Raw genomic sequence first — 16,913 nt, 5'->3', positions numbered from 1 at the left:
TGGCCAGAGAGTGGCATTGGAGGAGGAGGTGGGGCCAGAGTGGGGGTGGCCCCTACCTAGACCTCCCCTGGGTCAACCTGCCACCCCCACCCCCACCCCCCCGCCGAGATGGGGTGAGCATGCCTGGGCATCAAGTGGTGTTCTGTCAGGGCTTTACTGTGTTACTTTGAGCAGACCCCTTACCCTCTCTGATCCTCCAGTTTGCCATCTCTGAATAGGGGTGACGAGGCCAGGCCTGTGTCTCCCAAACCTCAGCCATTCACACACTCCTTTGTAAGTTGCCCATGCTCCACACCTCTGACAATTTCTTACTTTATATCTTCCCTTCCATTTGTTTTTGCTTTTCTAACTTACACCAAATGTAGTTCAAAAGCAAGCTTGTGCCCCCATAAATGGAGAACCAGTATCATTTGCCATAAGGGAAAGGTATCCAGGAAAAAAAAGTACAGTGAAGATATTTTTTATTTTTATTTTTTTCCAGTTTTGTTGAGGTATAATTGACATATAACATTGTATTAGTTTCAGGTGTACAACATAGTCATGTGATATTTGTACATATTGCTAAATGATCACCACAGTAAGTCTAGGTAACATCTGTCACCTCACAGAGTCACACTTTTTTTCTCTTCTGATGAGAACTTTGAAGATCTGCTCTCCTAGCTTTCAAACATGTGATCCGGTACTGTTATTTATAGTCATCATGCTGTACAGCACATCCCCAGAACTAATTTGTCTTATAACCGGAGTTTGTCCCTTTTGATCTCCTTCACCCCTTGGAGGGAGTTTTCAGTGTAAGATCTCTGTCTGTCTGGTTGCTTGGTTAGTTGGCTGCTTTGGGCTTTCTGCTGTTTGTTTGTTTTACCTGCTGAAGCTCTGAGCTAGAATCCTCTCCTGTAGGAGATGTGAATGTCGGGCAGCACGCCATGGAGACGTTCTTGCTGGTGCAGTAAGAAGGGTTGGTGAGAACTGGGCAGGGAGGAGTTGCTCCCTCTAGTGACTGCCCATCGTCAAGGGCTTATCTGTCGGCAGAGACGGGCCTGCTGCATGCTGCCCGCATTAGGAGAACCACTTTTGAGGACTTTCTGCCTTAGAGCCTGGTTTCTTAACCTTTTGTAGGTCTCAGGCGCCTTTGGGACTCTGATGAGTGCCCTAGACGCTCCCCAGAACAAAGCACACACACATAGACCCAAGTTGCCCACAGTTTCAAAGGGTTTATGGACCCGCTGAAGCCATTAGTGGACACCAGGTAGGACCCGTGCCCTGACTCTTCGTCCCTCGCTCCTCCCCTGGCTCCCACCCCCGGGTGGAGATGCCCACCTCTTGCTTCTCATCACTGCACCCTTCCCAGCTAGTTCTTCTCCACTTCCTGCCCTGGGCGGGCCTGGGGAAGGGCAAATAAAGGCATCAATGAGGAGGTCATCCTGGAGATGGGCCTTAAGGGCTGAGCAGTCCTTATTCAGATGGACGGATGTGGGGAAGGAAGGCAGGCAGGCAGTTGGCACAGCTTAAGCAAAGGCTTGGAGGCTTAAAGCACCTGGTAGATTTGAAGAAGGTGAGAGGGCACACTGGAAGGTGATGCCAGCTGGACAGGTGGGCAGGGACCAGAGAATTTTCAGCCTTTACCCCCTGCATCCCTCACTCCCTTTCTGGGATTCCACTGGCTGGGAGGGTTGGGAGTGAGCACCCTTAGCCTCGCCCCTTGCCGGCCGCAGCCTGACCCTCACCCCACTCTGCTCTCCACAGGTGCATTTCTCATACCATACTTTATTTTCCTGTTTGGGGGCGGCCTGCCTGTGTTTTTCCTGGAGGTAATCATAGGCCAGTACACCTCTGAAGGGGGCATCACCTGCTGGGGAAAGATCTGCCCCTTGTTCTCTGGTGAGTATGGGACAAAGGTCACCCGGGCCTGGTGTTCATCGATTCACCAGTTGTTATAGAGTACCTACTGTTTGCCAGGTACATTGGAGCCACACACTAGTCACTTGGCACTGTGGCTGACCCAGGGTAGCAGCCAGTACATTGTACATGTGATGCTGCTGCTCACAGTACTGCTCAACAAGTACTAGCTGTTCCCACCTCTCTGGGTTGTGGAAGGACAGATGAGCTCACAGCTGCTCAGCAGTATAGTGCAGGAGATAAGCGCTCAGATTCAGGAGGCCTTTTGTCTGGGTTCAAGTCTCACTTCCTCTTCTTGCTAACTCTTATGACTTTGAGAAAGTTACTTAATCTCTTTGTGCCTCAATTTCCTCATCCATAAAATGGAAATAATATGCTTACACCATAGGGTTGCTATGAAGAGAAAATGACATAGCTGTGTAAAGTTGCTTTGTACACATAGTAAGCCCCAAATTAATGGTAGCTTTATTATTATTATCAGATTTAGTCCTATGCCTAGTGCCTAGTATGCACTCATAAGATAATACTGTTATGATTATAATTGGCAGGGATGGGAGGACATGTGTGTCTGTTCATTCAGTCATCCATATAAATCTATCGATTCATTAATCCTTTCTTCCATTAAACTAGTCAGTAGTTAGACTATCCATCCATCCATCTACCCATGCACTCATTCATCCATCCATTAATCTACCTAACCTTCCAGCCAACCACCATCCATACATCCATCTAACAAATCAAATATCCGTCCATCAATCCAACATCCATCCCTTCAGCTATCTATCAGTCCATCTAATCATCCATCCAACCAACCATCCATCTATTCATCCATCCACCAACCATTCATGCATCTAACCATCCATTCATTGATCTGTCCCCCTTCTGTACATCCTTTGATTCATCCAACTATCCCATTTATCTAACCATCCATTCTTTCACCTCTCCATCCATCCAATCATCCATTCATTCTACAACTATTTGCTGGTCATTATTGAAGGGTCCCTTCTGGCCCCAGGCCTAGGGATGCCAGGGCCTTACAGTTGAGTATGTGGCCATGGTGGGGCTGGCCTCCCTCCTGATGCTCATCTTGCTTGCTCATACCTGCAGGCATCGGCTATGCCTCCATTGTGATCGTGTCCCTTCTGAATATATACTACATCGTCATCCTGGCCTGGGCCATATATTACCTGTTCCAGTCCTTCCAGTCGGAGCTGCCCTGGGCGCACTGCAACCACAGCTGGAACACGCCCCAGTGCATGGAAGACACTTTGCGCAAGAACAAGAGCCTGTGGGACACTCTCAACACCAGCAACTTCACCTCCCCTGTCACTGAGTTCTGGGAGTAAGGCCAGCCTCACCAAAGGAAGGAGGGGAGGGTATGGGTGGGGGCGTAGAGGACAGCCTACTCCCTCATCTTCTCCCTGGCAAAGTGGGAGTCACTGTCTTGGGGTGGGTGGAAGGAGGGTACAGATTTGGAGATGAATCCATGCCTTTGGTCTCAATCAAATCCCAGTTCTGCCATTTTATTGGCTGTTTGACCTTCAGCAAGTCACTGCCCGTTTCTGAGCCTCAGTTTCTTTCACTGTCAAATGAGGGGAATGAATCATCCCTATACCCATGGAATCTCTGTAGGGACTGTTTCCCAAAAGCAGGTGTATGTACTTATGTTATCTGAAAATGATGTATTTTTAGAAAAAAAAATAATATTCTAAAAAAAATTTAGAAAAAATCAAACCTGTTATTGCACAGAAAAGAATGCATATATGAAGCTGAAGTAGTTACTCAAGCAAAAGGGTGAGTAGAGTGAAAAATATGTATCAGTTAGCTGTTGCTGTGTAACAACTACCCCAGACTTTAAACAACACCCGTTGATTTGGCTCATGGTTCTGCTGATTGGCAGTTTGGGCTGCACTTGGCTGTGCGGTTCTTCTGGTCTTTGCTGGGCTCCCTCCTGGGGTAGCTCTTCTGGGGATTGGCTGGCTATTGGCTAGGGTGCCAGGGGCAGCTGGTCCATGTGGTCTCATCACCCTGCAGCCTGGCCTGGGCTTGCTCAGAGGTGGCTCAGCATTCCAAAAACAAGAAATGGAAACACCCGAGTGCAGGAGCACTTTTCAGGCCTCTGCTTGCATCATTTTTGTTAATGTCCGACTGGCCAAAGAAAGCCACAAGACAAACCTAGATTCAAGAGGTGGGGAAATAGGCTCTGTGTCTTTATGGGAAGAGTGGAGAATTATGGGCATTTTTACCCTTTACCACAATATAGTCAATAAGTACAGGAGTATATACAGAAGACAAACATCAGAAAGGCAGAATGTGGAGGCCTGAAGTCCGGGGAACTCTTAGCTGACATACGGGGAAGTCCTTCTAACACGCCAGTCTAACAAATCTTGGCTTGGTGGCTGATCAAAAATATATTAATGCATCACTTTCCCTTCTCTTCATGAGCTGTTAGATGTGGGGCTCAGCACTTGGGTGTGGCCCCTTCAATCTGGAAATAACCGAGGAAGGCCTTGCATGGAGGCTGAGAGCCAGGGCAGGGACAGTGTTAAGGAAGGGGGTGGTCCCTCGTCATCGTGAGATGATACCCCACTCTTTTGTGTGTGGCTTTGCTGTTTCCAGGGTGTCCCGCACCTCCAAGAACCTGGCCCAGGAACAGGCCCACAGAAGAGGGAGTTGCCGGGGCTGGGAAATCGTAGGCAAGCAAGGGTCAGTCAGCCCTCGCTTGGGTGGTCCGTGTCTCCATCACGACGAGCGGGCCTTCCATGTATGCTCACGGATCCCTGGGGCTTGTGTACGTATTTTCCACTCGCAGACACAGAGGGCATTACAAGCGTGTTCATCCCCACTCAGCCTCCCCCTCTGGGGAGCTGAGTCTACAGACAAAGAAATGCAGGCACTTCATTCTTCACGTGAATAGAGCCCGAGACCACAGCCCTGTGTGTGCTCTGCTGTTGCTGGCACAGCCTGACCGCCCAGGGCCCGCCCCACCCAGGATGCTGGCACTCAGCCAGCCACACGGGCGCCGGCTGGGGCCCCGTTGCCTCAGGCATGGCTTGGCTGCCCAGATTCGAACCCTCACTGCCACTTCTAGCTCAGGCAGGTGGCTTCTCCTCTCTGGGCCTCGGCGTCCTCGCCTGGACTTCAGAGCTGTTCTCCCAGGGTTGGAGGGCCACCCGCATTGAACAAGACCATGCATGGCCAGCCCTGAGAACCTGCTGGATAGGTGGGGGCCGTTATTTATTTAATGTCCTCATAGTGGATAAAGCTGCCTCCAGAGGCATTTGGAACTCGAGTGACGTCACCTTCAGGGGGACTAAGAACGGCCCCTTCTCAAGTGCCCATGTGGCCCCCCTGTTGCAGAGGGGCTGTCCTCTTTGCTCGTCTCCCTGCTCTCTGAGGGCCGAGGGCTCTTGAGAAGGAGCTCAGGTGAGCGATGAGGTCCTCAGGGTGTTCAGTCCTCCCCCGTGCCTTCTCCCCTCCCTGTCCCCCAGACAGGGGTCTCCTGGGGGGTTCTAGGGCCCCGCCTTCCAGAACCCCCATTCTGAGTGCCCCAGCTCCCTTTCCTGGCCCGGGAGACATTAAGACAGTGTTTATCTTCAGAAATGTCCTGGTCCTGCGGCACCTTCCCAAGCCCCACACGATCCAGATGGACCCGCTCAGTCCAGAGAGTGCTGGCCGCTGGCCTGATGCTCACCTCCCACCCTAGCCTTCACACTCCCTTCCCCTAGCTTCTAGCAGAGCTTTGTGAGTCCATCCAAACACCCACAAATAATCTCTTTCTAGAACCCTGGGGAGGACTGTGGTCCCAGAGGAGGAGCCTGGAAAGCAGGCATAGGCGAGAGGACCAGGCCTGCCACATGTGTGTGAGCAGAGAGGCCGAGGCCAGCGAGCTGGGCCAGGGGCTTCAGCTCAGTGCAGCACTGAGCCAGGCACCATGGTGAGAAGGGACCACCTCCTGCCTTCTGGAGGCTTCCCTTCTCTTGGGCATGAAAGAGGGGAAAGGAGAGAGAACTAATGTGGAATAATGGACTCCCGTAAGCGTTGTGCCAGGGACCTGCCCCTGTCTTTTCATTTCATCTTTGCATCCCTTTAAATAGGGAAAACATCTAGGAATCATCCCAACTCCTTTCTACCCCAAATCCCACATGCAGTCCACAGGTCCTCTTGGCTCTCCCTCTCAAGTATATCCAGAGTCTGACCACCCTCCGTACTTGCACTGTACCCCCCCTACCCCGTAGGACCCCAGCATCAGTTTCCCAGACCCCAGCCCTGGCCTTTCACTGCTCTCCCTGCCTTGGCTTGCATCTCTGCAGTCAGGTATGAATCCCAACATGTCATTTCTCACCTCAGAACCCTCTCGTGGCTTTTCCCTTACTGTGATCTCACCCAGCCAGACGATTAAGCCTTTCAGCCCAGTGAGTACGTGCTCACTGAGTGCTGCTGCTGCTGCTTGTTCATTCCGTGTCTGCATCCATTTGGCTGTGTAGCCTGGAGCAGCAAGTCAGTACCCCTCTCTGGCCTCGCTTCCCATTTGCAAATGGAGGGGCCATACGAGCTGGGCTTTGAGGGATGTGTAGGTGCTCACTAGGCTGAAAAGGAGAGAGAAAAGACATTCTCAGCAGATGGAACAGCCCCTGCAGAGGCATAGCATTCTGAAAGCACGTGAGCATTTGGAAACAGCAAGTTAGTTGTTGATTTGGCTAGAGCACAGGACACATGGGGCCGCGGAGAAGGATTGAGGCCTCAAATGTCAGGCTGATAAGTTTGTGCTTTGTTCTCTAGGAGGGGTAACCATAGAAGGCATAGAGAAGGGGAGTGATGTGATTGAGTTTGTTTTCAGGACATTGTTCAAGGAACACGCTGGTGGGAGAGGCTGGGACATGTATTAAGCACTGACTGTATAGAGGGCCTCAGAGGGCTCAGCCATCAGTGGGTTTGGGTTTCCTTTGGGGTGAAACTTAGCTTACATAATTTCCCCTGAAAATAGCCAGCAGCCCCGCAGGGAGTTGCTCCAGGGTTTCCACTGAGAGAGGCTCGCTAGGCTGTTACGGAGGTGTCACTGGCGGGTGCCTGGTTGGGCTGCAGAGCGGTGAGGAGCCTCTCAGAGGCTGGTCTCCATGCCTCTCGGGCCAGAGCCCGGCCCCGCGTTGTTTCCCATCACCTCTTCTACTTTCAGACGTGGGTCAGCGCTCCCTGGGAGACAAAGCTCCAGGGGGAGCGAAGACTTCTTCCTGGCCCATGACAGGGAAGGGCCTTATGGGACATCCCTGCCAGGCCCTTCCCTCTCCGGTTTTACGAGAGGAGACAGATAGCAGTGGGTTATGCTCCTGTCCTCTAGGGCGGGGAGACTGACTCTGGCTCCCACGAGGCCAGCTGATGGCCTTGGGGCAGTCACCTCACCTCGCAAACCTGGAGAGAGCGTGGTCCCCACTCCTCACAGCTGGCTGCAGCGTGAAAGAGCTAAAACGAGTGATGTGCTGGGGACAGGGCCTCTGGGCGTGACTTTCAGTAGGACACTGAGGACCAAAGAGGTTAAGTGACTTGCCCAAGGTTGCATAGGCAGCTAGACGTAGCAGAGTTTGCAGCCCTGACCTCTGACACTGGGCGCCACCTCCACTGTCTGTGTCCCCACCAGCCGTAAGTCCAGGGCAAGTCCACAGTCACAGGTAACATTGTACTCTGTGTGTGCGACCACTCTCAGGTTACGTGTGGGGTCTTCTCTTGGCCTGGACCTCCCATGCCCTCCCCGTCTGCAAGGCTAAAGCTCCATTCTCAGCAGGAGCCCGTGAGACACCCTTTTCCAGATCCCTGTGAAAGCCACCTGGGCCCCAGGGACAGTCATTTCACACTGGCTTTATAATTTAGCTCTGAATCACTCTGTGATGGGGAAGCAGAGCTTCTGCCCCTGGTCCACCTCATCCCATTCGTCCCTGTTCTGGGGTCACCTCTGTCCCGAGGGTCTTGCTTCACCCTCGGCCCTGGAAGACAGGTGGGGCCAGATCTGGCCAAATGCCCTCCATCAGGCTGGAGCCATGCCTTCCTCCGTTTCTCCCAGAGCCCCTGGGAGCTCGGCACGTATCATTAGGCTTTATTAGAATCAAAGAAATGAGTCATATTTGCAAACAAGCCCTGCTCAGCCAATCTTCCCCTGCAGCTGTCGGAAGGGGGAGGCGGTGGAGAGAGCCGGGGCGGCCCCATGCTCGGGGCAGACGGGCTCTTTTATAATTGTTGCCTCCGCCAGTCTCCAGGGAAGAGCCATCGCCAATAAATGGCTGGCCGGCAGTCAAAAGGAAACGATTTGGCCCACTCAGAGGACGTATTTACATCTCTGAGTGCCGGCTGGACGGCAGCAGGGCGGCCGACTCAAAACAGACGTCCAGGCGATTCTTTTTTGGATCCCACCCTGGAATGAATCATTACTATTCTTGGACAAGAATGCAGCTCACCTCTGGGTCTCCTCCCTCTATATGAGGGATACAGGGAAGCCTGGGGTGCTGGGGCCCTCGCGAAGGGCAGCGTAGGACCCGGCACACAAGTGGCTGGTCCCCAGGGTGCCATCAGAACAAAGGAACTAGGACCGGGGTTGATTTTTATCTGGGTAATTTGAGGTGAATTCCTGAACCCCTCTGAGCCTGCTTCCTCATCCACCAAATGAGTCTAATTAATTTACCCAACTGCTGTCTGTTGAACACCTACTGTATGCCAGGCCCCGTTCTGGATCCAACAGTGAACAGGACAGACACAGGCCCTGCCTGCGTGGAGACGGCATTCTAGTAAGACAGACAGACATTAAGCAGGTAACACAAATAAAATTGTAATATAAAAGCGATGATAAGTGATGAAAAATAAAGCCAGGGCAGGGGAAGGAGAGTGACCAGGGCTGCTTTTTACGGAGGGTGGCCAGGAAGGGCTGCCCTGGTGAAGTGACATTTGAACAGAGATCTGAAAGGGTGGGGGTGGCATGTCACGTGACGAGTGGCCAAGGGAACAGTGGGTTTAAAGGTTCTGAGGCAGGAGCATGCTCGACCTATTCAGGGAACATATCAGAAGCCAGTGTGGCTAAAGGACGAAGTGAAGGGGCCTTATGGGGGAAGGGGTTTGAGATGGGACCACCGTCCATACAGCTTGTCCTGGACACGTCTGGTTTACCACACCTGTGGTCCCAGCACCATTATTAATAGGCACCACCCTCACCCTTTAAGATGTCTGGGTCTGAATAATAGAGTATTGGTCATCCTGTTCAGGGAGGCAAAAAAGGAATGGGGCAGGTCGGGAGGGCCTCTTTGGCCAGGTAGGTGGGAGCCATGGGAAGATGTGGAACAGAGGAGGGGCATGACCTGACTTGGGTACTGATAGATTCTCTCCTGCTGAGAACAGACTGGGTAGGGGGTGAGTGGAGGCAGAAACGCCAGTGAGGAGGTGGCTGAAATAGCCCTGGGGAGCCACAGGTCCCAGACAGGGGTGGGCGCAGTGTAGGTGAGATGTGGCCAGATTTGAGGTAACTTGTGCAGTCTCCTGGGGTGACTAGGAGGCACCAGTGAGGGGCAGTGCACCATGATAGTCCCTCTGGGGCACCGCACCCTACAGTTTACTGAGCACTCCCACGCACCACACGGGGAAGGCCCACAGATCGTGGCTGCTGCTTTGTGGCTGAGGCCGTGAGAGTCTGGCAGGGAGGGGGCTTGTGGGGCCCCTTCAAAAAGGAATTCAGACGGCCCCACACGCTCTCCAGCGTCCACGGCTACCCCTGAGATATCGTTGGAAAGGGTATCGGTCACTTTGGCCTGGAGCCCATGTCGGGCTCTGTTATGACAGCCCTTGATTGATGAGACGTTCATTCCATTTCTAGAATGTCTGCGTGGCCCATTATAAACATTTTTAAGAATTTAAAAGAATTTTTATAAAGGTGATATAGGCACATTAAAAACATTTGAATAGTAAAAAAAATACGTTCAACGTCAAGTGAGTCCCCCTCCCCACATCCCCACCACCCTGCAGACAGCGACTGCAGCTGGCATCTTGTGTGTCCTGCCAGAAATAGTGTGCGCGTACTCAAGCCCAAATGCGCATCCCCCTCCCTCTGTACACGAGAGGGAGCGTGCCACACGCAGTGCTTCACCTCGCTTTGTTCATTTATGTCTTCTTCAGGAAATAGCTGCTTATCAGCGCACAGGGAGCTTTCCTGCTGTCTTACGGGCTGCGTAGTGTTCTGCCGTGTGTCTTCTCTGTGCCTGCTGGGCCCCTGTTCACGGCCATTTGGGTGGTTTCCAGTCTTGTGCTCCTACTTACAGCGCTGTGATGAATAGCTCGGGCTGGACCCCGTCTTTGACAACACGTGCAAATGTAATTGTAGGAGAGGGTCTCAGGAATGGAATTGCTGGGCCACAGAAACGTGCCTTTGGTCACATGCCTCTGGTCAGCTGCCAGAGCAAGCCAGCGCGGCAGCCTCCTGCCCAGAGTGGGCACCGCTGGTTTGCCCAGCACGGTGGTGAGAGGAGGCAGAAAGGGTGTCAGTGAGCTGACTGCGGGCTCAGTGTGGTCAGACTCTGGGCTCTGGGGTTTAAGCTTCTCGGCCAACTTGCCCTTAAGGAGAGAAGAAAAGGCCATCTTATGACTGGGCTCCTCCTCAGCGTTAGCCTAGCGCCTACTGTGTGCCTGCCTGTGAGATCCTTGTCCTTGGAAGTCTAGAGTCTGGTAGGCAAGACAGACCCTTCACCCGAGGGTGGCATCCAGTGTGAGAGGACAGATGGGGACTCTACAGTCTGTGGAGCATCAGGGAAGGCTGCTCCGGAAGCACGAGGAGGGTGTGCATGGCGGTGGAGAGGGTATAAAGGTGGCAGTGCAGAAGTGCTCCCACCAACGCTGCCCATTCATGGGGAAGCCTTGGCCGCTGCGCAGCGTGCCCCGGGCCTTCACCGAAGGCGCCGAGCTCTGGAGGCTGCACGGGGAAGGGCTTTTTGTTCTAAAGCTGCTGCAGCTGCAGATGCGTGGGCTTGGCAGGGCCCCAGGCAGGATATGCTTGGCTGATGGCTGCCTCGTGGGGATGCCCCCTTGCCCCAAGGCTCCAGGTGACCCCAGATTCTTTTTAAAATTTAGGCTTCAGTTACTCTGTTAATCAGAGGGGCAGTGTGCTAGAGTCGAGAGAGCACTGGCTTTTGGAGTCAGACAGGCCTGGGTGTAGGGTGGCAGCTCTGTGTGTCTGTGGGCAATTAGATCCTCCAAGCCTTGGTTTTCCCCATCTGTAAGATGGGCCAAATGACCTCTAGTCCTTAGATCAGATGACATGAATTGAAAAGCCCTCGTTGATGTTATCCTGAGCACACCCTGTCCTAGGTGCCAGGGTGGAGCCCGTTGATGTCACAATGAAAGGACAAGGGGAAGCTGCCCCTCCTTAAGGTTTGTGAGTGGAAATGGTTTATGAATTGGTCCACAGTGACATGCGAGCCTACCGTTCACCCCCGTTGAGTCCTTTCATTCATTCACTCAGCAAGTATTTATTGAGGCCCTGCTGTGACCCACATGCTATTCTAGGTGCTGGGAGCGCAGGAGTGAACCTCAGCAAGGCCTTGCAGGAATGCCAGTTGAGGTGGGAATCTTGGATTCATTCAGGGTTCTCCTGTTGAGGCTTCTCTGGAAAAAAGGAAAAGCCACGGCAGTGTCCTGGCCCAGTGGGCATCCGGAGAGCCGGAGCCCTGACTGTGGGGTCATCCCCGAGACTGGCTGAACTGGGGTGGTTTTCCCGGGCAGTATCCAGGGCAGGAGCTGTGATTCGTGTTTTAGAGACGTGGAACCTGAGGCACAAAGTCACCGTCCCCTCTCTGCCTCTCCCGCTCAAGACTGTGGCCTTCAGACAGGGAGCTGACTGTGGTTAGAAGGAAACCAGCTTCTTTTGGGGGAGCACGAGCCCCCGCCTCCTGTAACTTCGGGGGGCAGGTAACCTTGGTGGACGGTGGACAGGGCAATGTCCTTGTGCTCGGCCTGGTGTCCTCGGTCACTGTCGTAGCAGTCGAAGCTCTGGGACAATGGGGACAGTTTCTGGGCATTGTGTTTCGTGATGTCCTCGGCCGTCGGCACCCTGTGCTGCCCTGGTTTCAGGTGGCATCTCCCCTCGGGGACGTGTCTGTGGGGAGTGCTCGTGTGCCTCTTCCGCGGGGCAGGACGGCCCCGGGCTCTGCTGTGGGAGGCAGGACAGGTGGGCGGTCGCCCTGATTGTCCTTCATGCCATCTACCCACCACCCTCTGAGACCTTCACAACCTGGCGGAGCGAGGGAGAAGAAACCAGCGCTGCTCTGGTGTCTCAACGCCACGACAGGGACAACTGCTAAGGCTTGTCAAGTGCCGCTGCAGCCCAGACCCGCCCTGTAGTTCGTATTTCATGTGGGTTTTCTTCAGCCACATCCCTGTGAAGGGGTGGGTGGGTGTTCTACAGTCACAGACAGAGCAGACACTGTGCCCTCTGAGGCTTACAGTTTAGTGAGAGGTCCAGGTGAGAAACAGGGGTGGATAAAATAAAAGAGGGATGGGCCAGAGAACACTGAGGGAGGGTAGTTATTCCCACTTCATGGATGAGGAGGCTGAGGTCGGGGAGGCTGGGTAATGATCCCAAAGTCAGTGGTTATGGGGTGGAGCTGAGTGTGAACCAGTGTTTGGCTCACCTTGGGCACTGGAGGGTCTGCTGAGAATCATCACCTGGGAATCAGTACCCATTTTACAGATGAGGAAACTGAGGCTTCCACGAGGCCAGGCTGGGCTGAACCCAGGTTTGCCTGACTTAGGAGTCTGAATCCATGCCCTTGTTGACCTCCCCACAACTCTGTGACATGTGTGTTAACTGTTTCCCAAGACCAGTGAGGATTCTAGGGCTTGGAGAGGTGAGGTGACTTGTGCACACCTGAGCCAGCACTTGAACCCCAGCCCGTTGGGGTCCAGGCTTCGGCTCCCTCTGCTCCAGGGCTTGGCCCTGACTGACTTGCGGCTCTGTTTACTTAAGGCGCAACGTGCTCAGCTTGTCCTCTGGAATCGACCACCCGGGCTCTCTGAAGTGGGACCTTGCTCTCTGCCTTCTCTTCGTCTGGCTCATCTGTTTCTTCTGCATCTGGAAGGGCGTCAAGTCCACGGGGAAAGTGAGTTGTGCTTCTGTCCTTCCCCAGCCTAGTGGAGGTTGGTCCTCAGCAGAGACTCGCCCGCCCCCACAGGTCTTCCTGCTGGAAACTGGCCCCAACCTGGGCGGGAGAGTGTGCCGATGGACCAGTCCTCCAGGAGCAACTAAAGCCCTAGGTTGTAGCATTTGCCTGTTTCGTGGTCTGCATACTCCCACCATGACTGATTCCAGGTTACTGATGGTTTAACAGCGGGTTCACAAAATTCCTGAAAATCGAACAGTCGGCTCTCTGGAGCCTGCAGAAACTCCCGCAGGCCACTGGTTCCCAGAGCAGGAGTTGGCAGTAGTGCAGATGTTAGCAGATAACTGATGTGAGGTTGTAACTGATGAAGCCGCTGGGAGCAAGGTTAGCCAGCAACCGTGTTGTTAACTACCCGCTTTGCTGAGTGTGCTCTGACCAGCAGCCTCGGCGTCCCCTGGGAGCTGGTTAGAAACGCAGACCCGCGGGCCGGCCACAGCCTGCGGAGTCAGCATCTGCGTTTGAGCCGTCTCCCCAGAGACTCCACACGAACAGGGAGCTTTGAGAGGAGGACGTGGATTTTTGCAGCTATGTCAGATTAACTGAATTATCTTACAGCTGACATTTCAGCTGGTAATTAGGATGTTGGTTATTAAGAAAAGCTTTCACTGAGGAAGTCATTCACTCATAACCAAGGTGTTAGTTGTTAACCAAAGTGTTAGCCGTAACTGAAATATTTGCTCTGATTAATATGTTACAAGAAGGCTAGGATGTTAGCTATTAACAAAGGTAGTAGCTGATAATTAAAATGTTAGCTTATAATTAAGGTGTTAGGTGTAACTGATATATTGGCAATAATGAAAATGTTAGCCTGTAACTAAATAGTGTCTGTGAACAGTTAGAGGCGAACATTTACCTGATAACCGACACTGGCTGGTATCGTGGTCATTCTGATGACGAAGGTCAGTGCAGAGGGTCTGGCGAGGGGTGTGAGCCTGACCCCATGGCAATAAGCTGTGGAGGTGACCCGTCTTTGCATGTTCCCGTCTGTCGTTGCCTCCTGTCATTTGCATCTTGATAGGGGGAAAATCTCTTTAAGATCAAAGAGCCCCCAAGGGTCAAAAGAGTGTGTCAAAGTGGCCTTTGAGGTCCAGCAAGGGGCAGTGGGTGGAGTCGTTTGGAAAAGGGGCCTTTGCAGCACTGGCCACAGGCTTGAGTATAGAACTAAGGACCATGTTCTCCCAGATGAAGAGCCTCTTGGCGAAATTGTGAGTCGCTGCAGGCACCTGCTTGGCCAGGTCTGGGACCCCAGGGTGGCAGAGGCAGATGGGGAACCATCCCGGAGTGGGGCCTGCACCCCCCGTGCCCTCTGCCTGTTTCTCAGGAAAGAGCCACCTTGCGATCCTAAAACCCAGTCTGGAAAGGAAGCAGGCCAGGCTTCAGAGGCCTCCACAGCCCCCAGCTAACCTCGCCCCCGCGGGGGCGGGAAGAGGGAGCGTAGGTCCTTCTGGCCACTCCATGCAGCCCTCCTTCACCTGTGTTATCCCCTTTCCTCCTCCAGCTTGTGAGTGAGCAAACCGGTTCATTACCTTTCCTTACACCATGAGGGCACTGAGCTGGGAGGGGTTAAGGGACTTGTCTGAGGTCACTCCCTCACCTCTGAGCCTCAGTTTGCTCATCTGGAAAATGGGTGGTGGTGGGCCTCACAACCAGGTGTGCTGGGCCCCCAGTGCAGTGCTTGGCACAGACCGTGCCGTGGACGCCTGTCCCTCCCTGCTGCCTCCGATCCCCACGGGGAGGGGAATCTATCAGGAAGTTTCTGCAGTACTGGTCCTGAGCACGGCTGGAGCCGTAGTCACTCATTTACGCGCTCATGTGTTCTGAGCCTCTCCTGTTTGCCGGGTGCTGTTGTAGGAATGGAGCCGGGGCACGTGCAGGGGCCAGCAGAACAGACGGAGTTCCCTGTGGTCCAGGAGCTGAAAAGTTGGTTGTAACAAGGTGAATGTAGAATGTACAGGAGGCAGATGGTGAGCTGTGGAGCTCGTATAGGAGCTGTGGGGGAGAATAACGGGTGAAGGAGGATAGGGAGTGGTGGGGTACAGTTTTCAATAGGGTGGCCAGGCAAGGCTCACCGAGCTGACTGCAGGGCAGAGATCTGAAGGAAGTGAGGGGGTGAGCCATGTGGATATCTGGAGGAGAAAAAAAATTCCAGGGAGAGAGAACTGCTGGTGCAAAGGCCCTGAGGTGCATGTGACCCAGACCCTTGCAGAGCCCTCAGTCTGATGGAGGAGGCTGATGTCTACCAGGGACAGTGAGCAATGTTTGAGACACAGTGGAGTGGCCAGGAGAAGAGAATCAAAGCAAGTAGAGGTGCCAGGCTGTGACTGTGGCGGTGAAGACGTGACTCACCAGAGGTCCCCCTGCCCCACCCTAGAGACAACCTCCTCCTCAGGCAGCTCCAGGCCCCTGAGGGGCGGGCGTGGTTCCCAGAACAATAGCAGGGCCTGGGCCAGCCCAGAGAAGCCAAGACAAACACAGGCTCTGTGATTGGCTCTGTGGACTTCCTCAGCTGGCGGTGGCTTCCAGCCCTGGCCACAGACCAGGTTCACGGCCACCGTGGGGGCTGAGCCTCTCCCGGCCACGCCCTGCTCCCGTAGCTGACACTGCTCCAGCAGGGGGATGGAGGGCAGGCCCGGATCTGGGAGGCTCAGGACCCGACTTCAAGTCACTTTGCCTCTCTGAATCTCAGTTCCCTTTTTGTAATTTTCAGCACTCCAAGGATCTGAAACTTGGCCCAGAATATGCTGCAGCTTAACTCATTCAAGAAAGAGCGATAATGGCAGCAAACACTGTAGCACGTGTCTGCCAGGCACTGTTCTTAGTGCTGTTTATTGGCTCATTTAATTCTCATAATGTTCTGTGGTACATGCAGTTGTTAGTCTCATCTTATAGATGGGGAAACTGAGGTCCAGAGAGGTTAATTAACTTGCCCAAGGTCACATAGCTCATTGGTGGCCAAGTTGGGATTTGAACCTGGACAGCCCAGCACCCGTCCTTGGCGCCCTATGCTCTTCCCCTCCTAACCGTACCCTGCTCTCTGCCCTCACCCCTGTGTTAGCCTGATGATGCACTAGGGCATGAGGCAGGCAGGTCCCTGCTCTCACCACATGTGAGGTCCAGGAAGGTGACAGAAGCCCAGACCCTCACACAGGAAGGACGGCCCTGTGGACCCAGAGCGGGAGTCCGGTCCTGGCTGAGCGCAGACGTGTCCCGAGGCAGGGCCTCCCCACCGCCAGCCTCCAGGGCACCTCTTCTCATCCAGGGCTTAGGAACAGAGCAGAGGTGGCAGCCAGAGCCAGACTTGGTCTGGATCTCAGCTCTGCTCCCACAAGCCGCGTGACTTTGGGCAAGTCCCTTTCCCTCTCTGAGCCTCGGTTTCCCCTTGTGTGAAGTGAGTTAGCGATGCCCTCTGCACACACACGCAGGGGTGCTTTGAGGACCTTAGGGCCTTCCCGGGCGCTGGGCACAGACCCACAGCCCCACCTCTCGGAGCAACCGTCTCTGGGATGAATGACCCCTGCTGCCCAGACCAGCCCAGCTGCCTCCCGCCTCTGGCTGTCCCTAGGGAATGAGGAAGAGTTGACTTGCAAGTTTCCAGGGCAATTAGGCCACAGCACTTTTGGGTTAAGGGCTCAGAGGAGCCACGGAGTTTCACCAGCAGGAGTGGAAAAATACTACATCCCGTGGCAAGGCCCACGGGGCCACTGCCAGAGGCCCACGGAGGCGCTGGCACCAGCCTTTCCCGTGAGGGTCCCGGGGGAGTCATGGGAAGATTGAGAGAATGGCTCTCAGGGGCTCATCCTCAGAGTGGCAAATTCTCCAAAACAAGAGTGGCTT

General features: G+C 53.9%; 1 protein-coding gene across 9 annotated transcripts in view; it reads left to right on the top strand.

Annotated features, from left to right (window-relative positions):
• SLC6A6 (solute carrier family 6 member 6) overlaps positions 1 to 16,913 on the top strand; it is a 78,409-nt gene that overhangs the window by 40,005 nt on the left and 21,491 nt on the right. For all 9 annotated transcript variants that reach the window (XM_058566125.1, XM_058566116.1, XM_058566089.1 and 6 more), the window contains 3 exons: positions 1,744 to 1,878; positions 3,004 to 3,238; positions 12,887 to 13,019. In XM_058566125.1, the coding sequence (XP_058422108.1) occupies positions 1,744 to 1,878; positions 3,004 to 3,238; positions 12,887 to 13,019 (503 nt within the window). The remainder of the gene's footprint in view (positions 1 to 1,743; positions 1,879 to 3,003; positions 3,239 to 12,886; positions 13,020 to 16,913) is intronic.

Source organism: Diceros bicornis, chromosome 2, assembly GCF_020826845.1.
Source record: "Diceros bicornis minor isolate mBicDic1 chromosome 2, mDicBic1.mat.cur, whole genome shotgun sequence".
In the NCBI taxonomy this organism is placed as follows: domain Eukaryota; kingdom Metazoa; phylum Chordata; class Mammalia; order Perissodactyla; family Rhinocerotidae; genus Diceros; species Diceros bicornis.
Note: the sequence above shows the minus strand (reverse complement) of the source record. Positions and strands in the feature narration are given on the sequence as shown.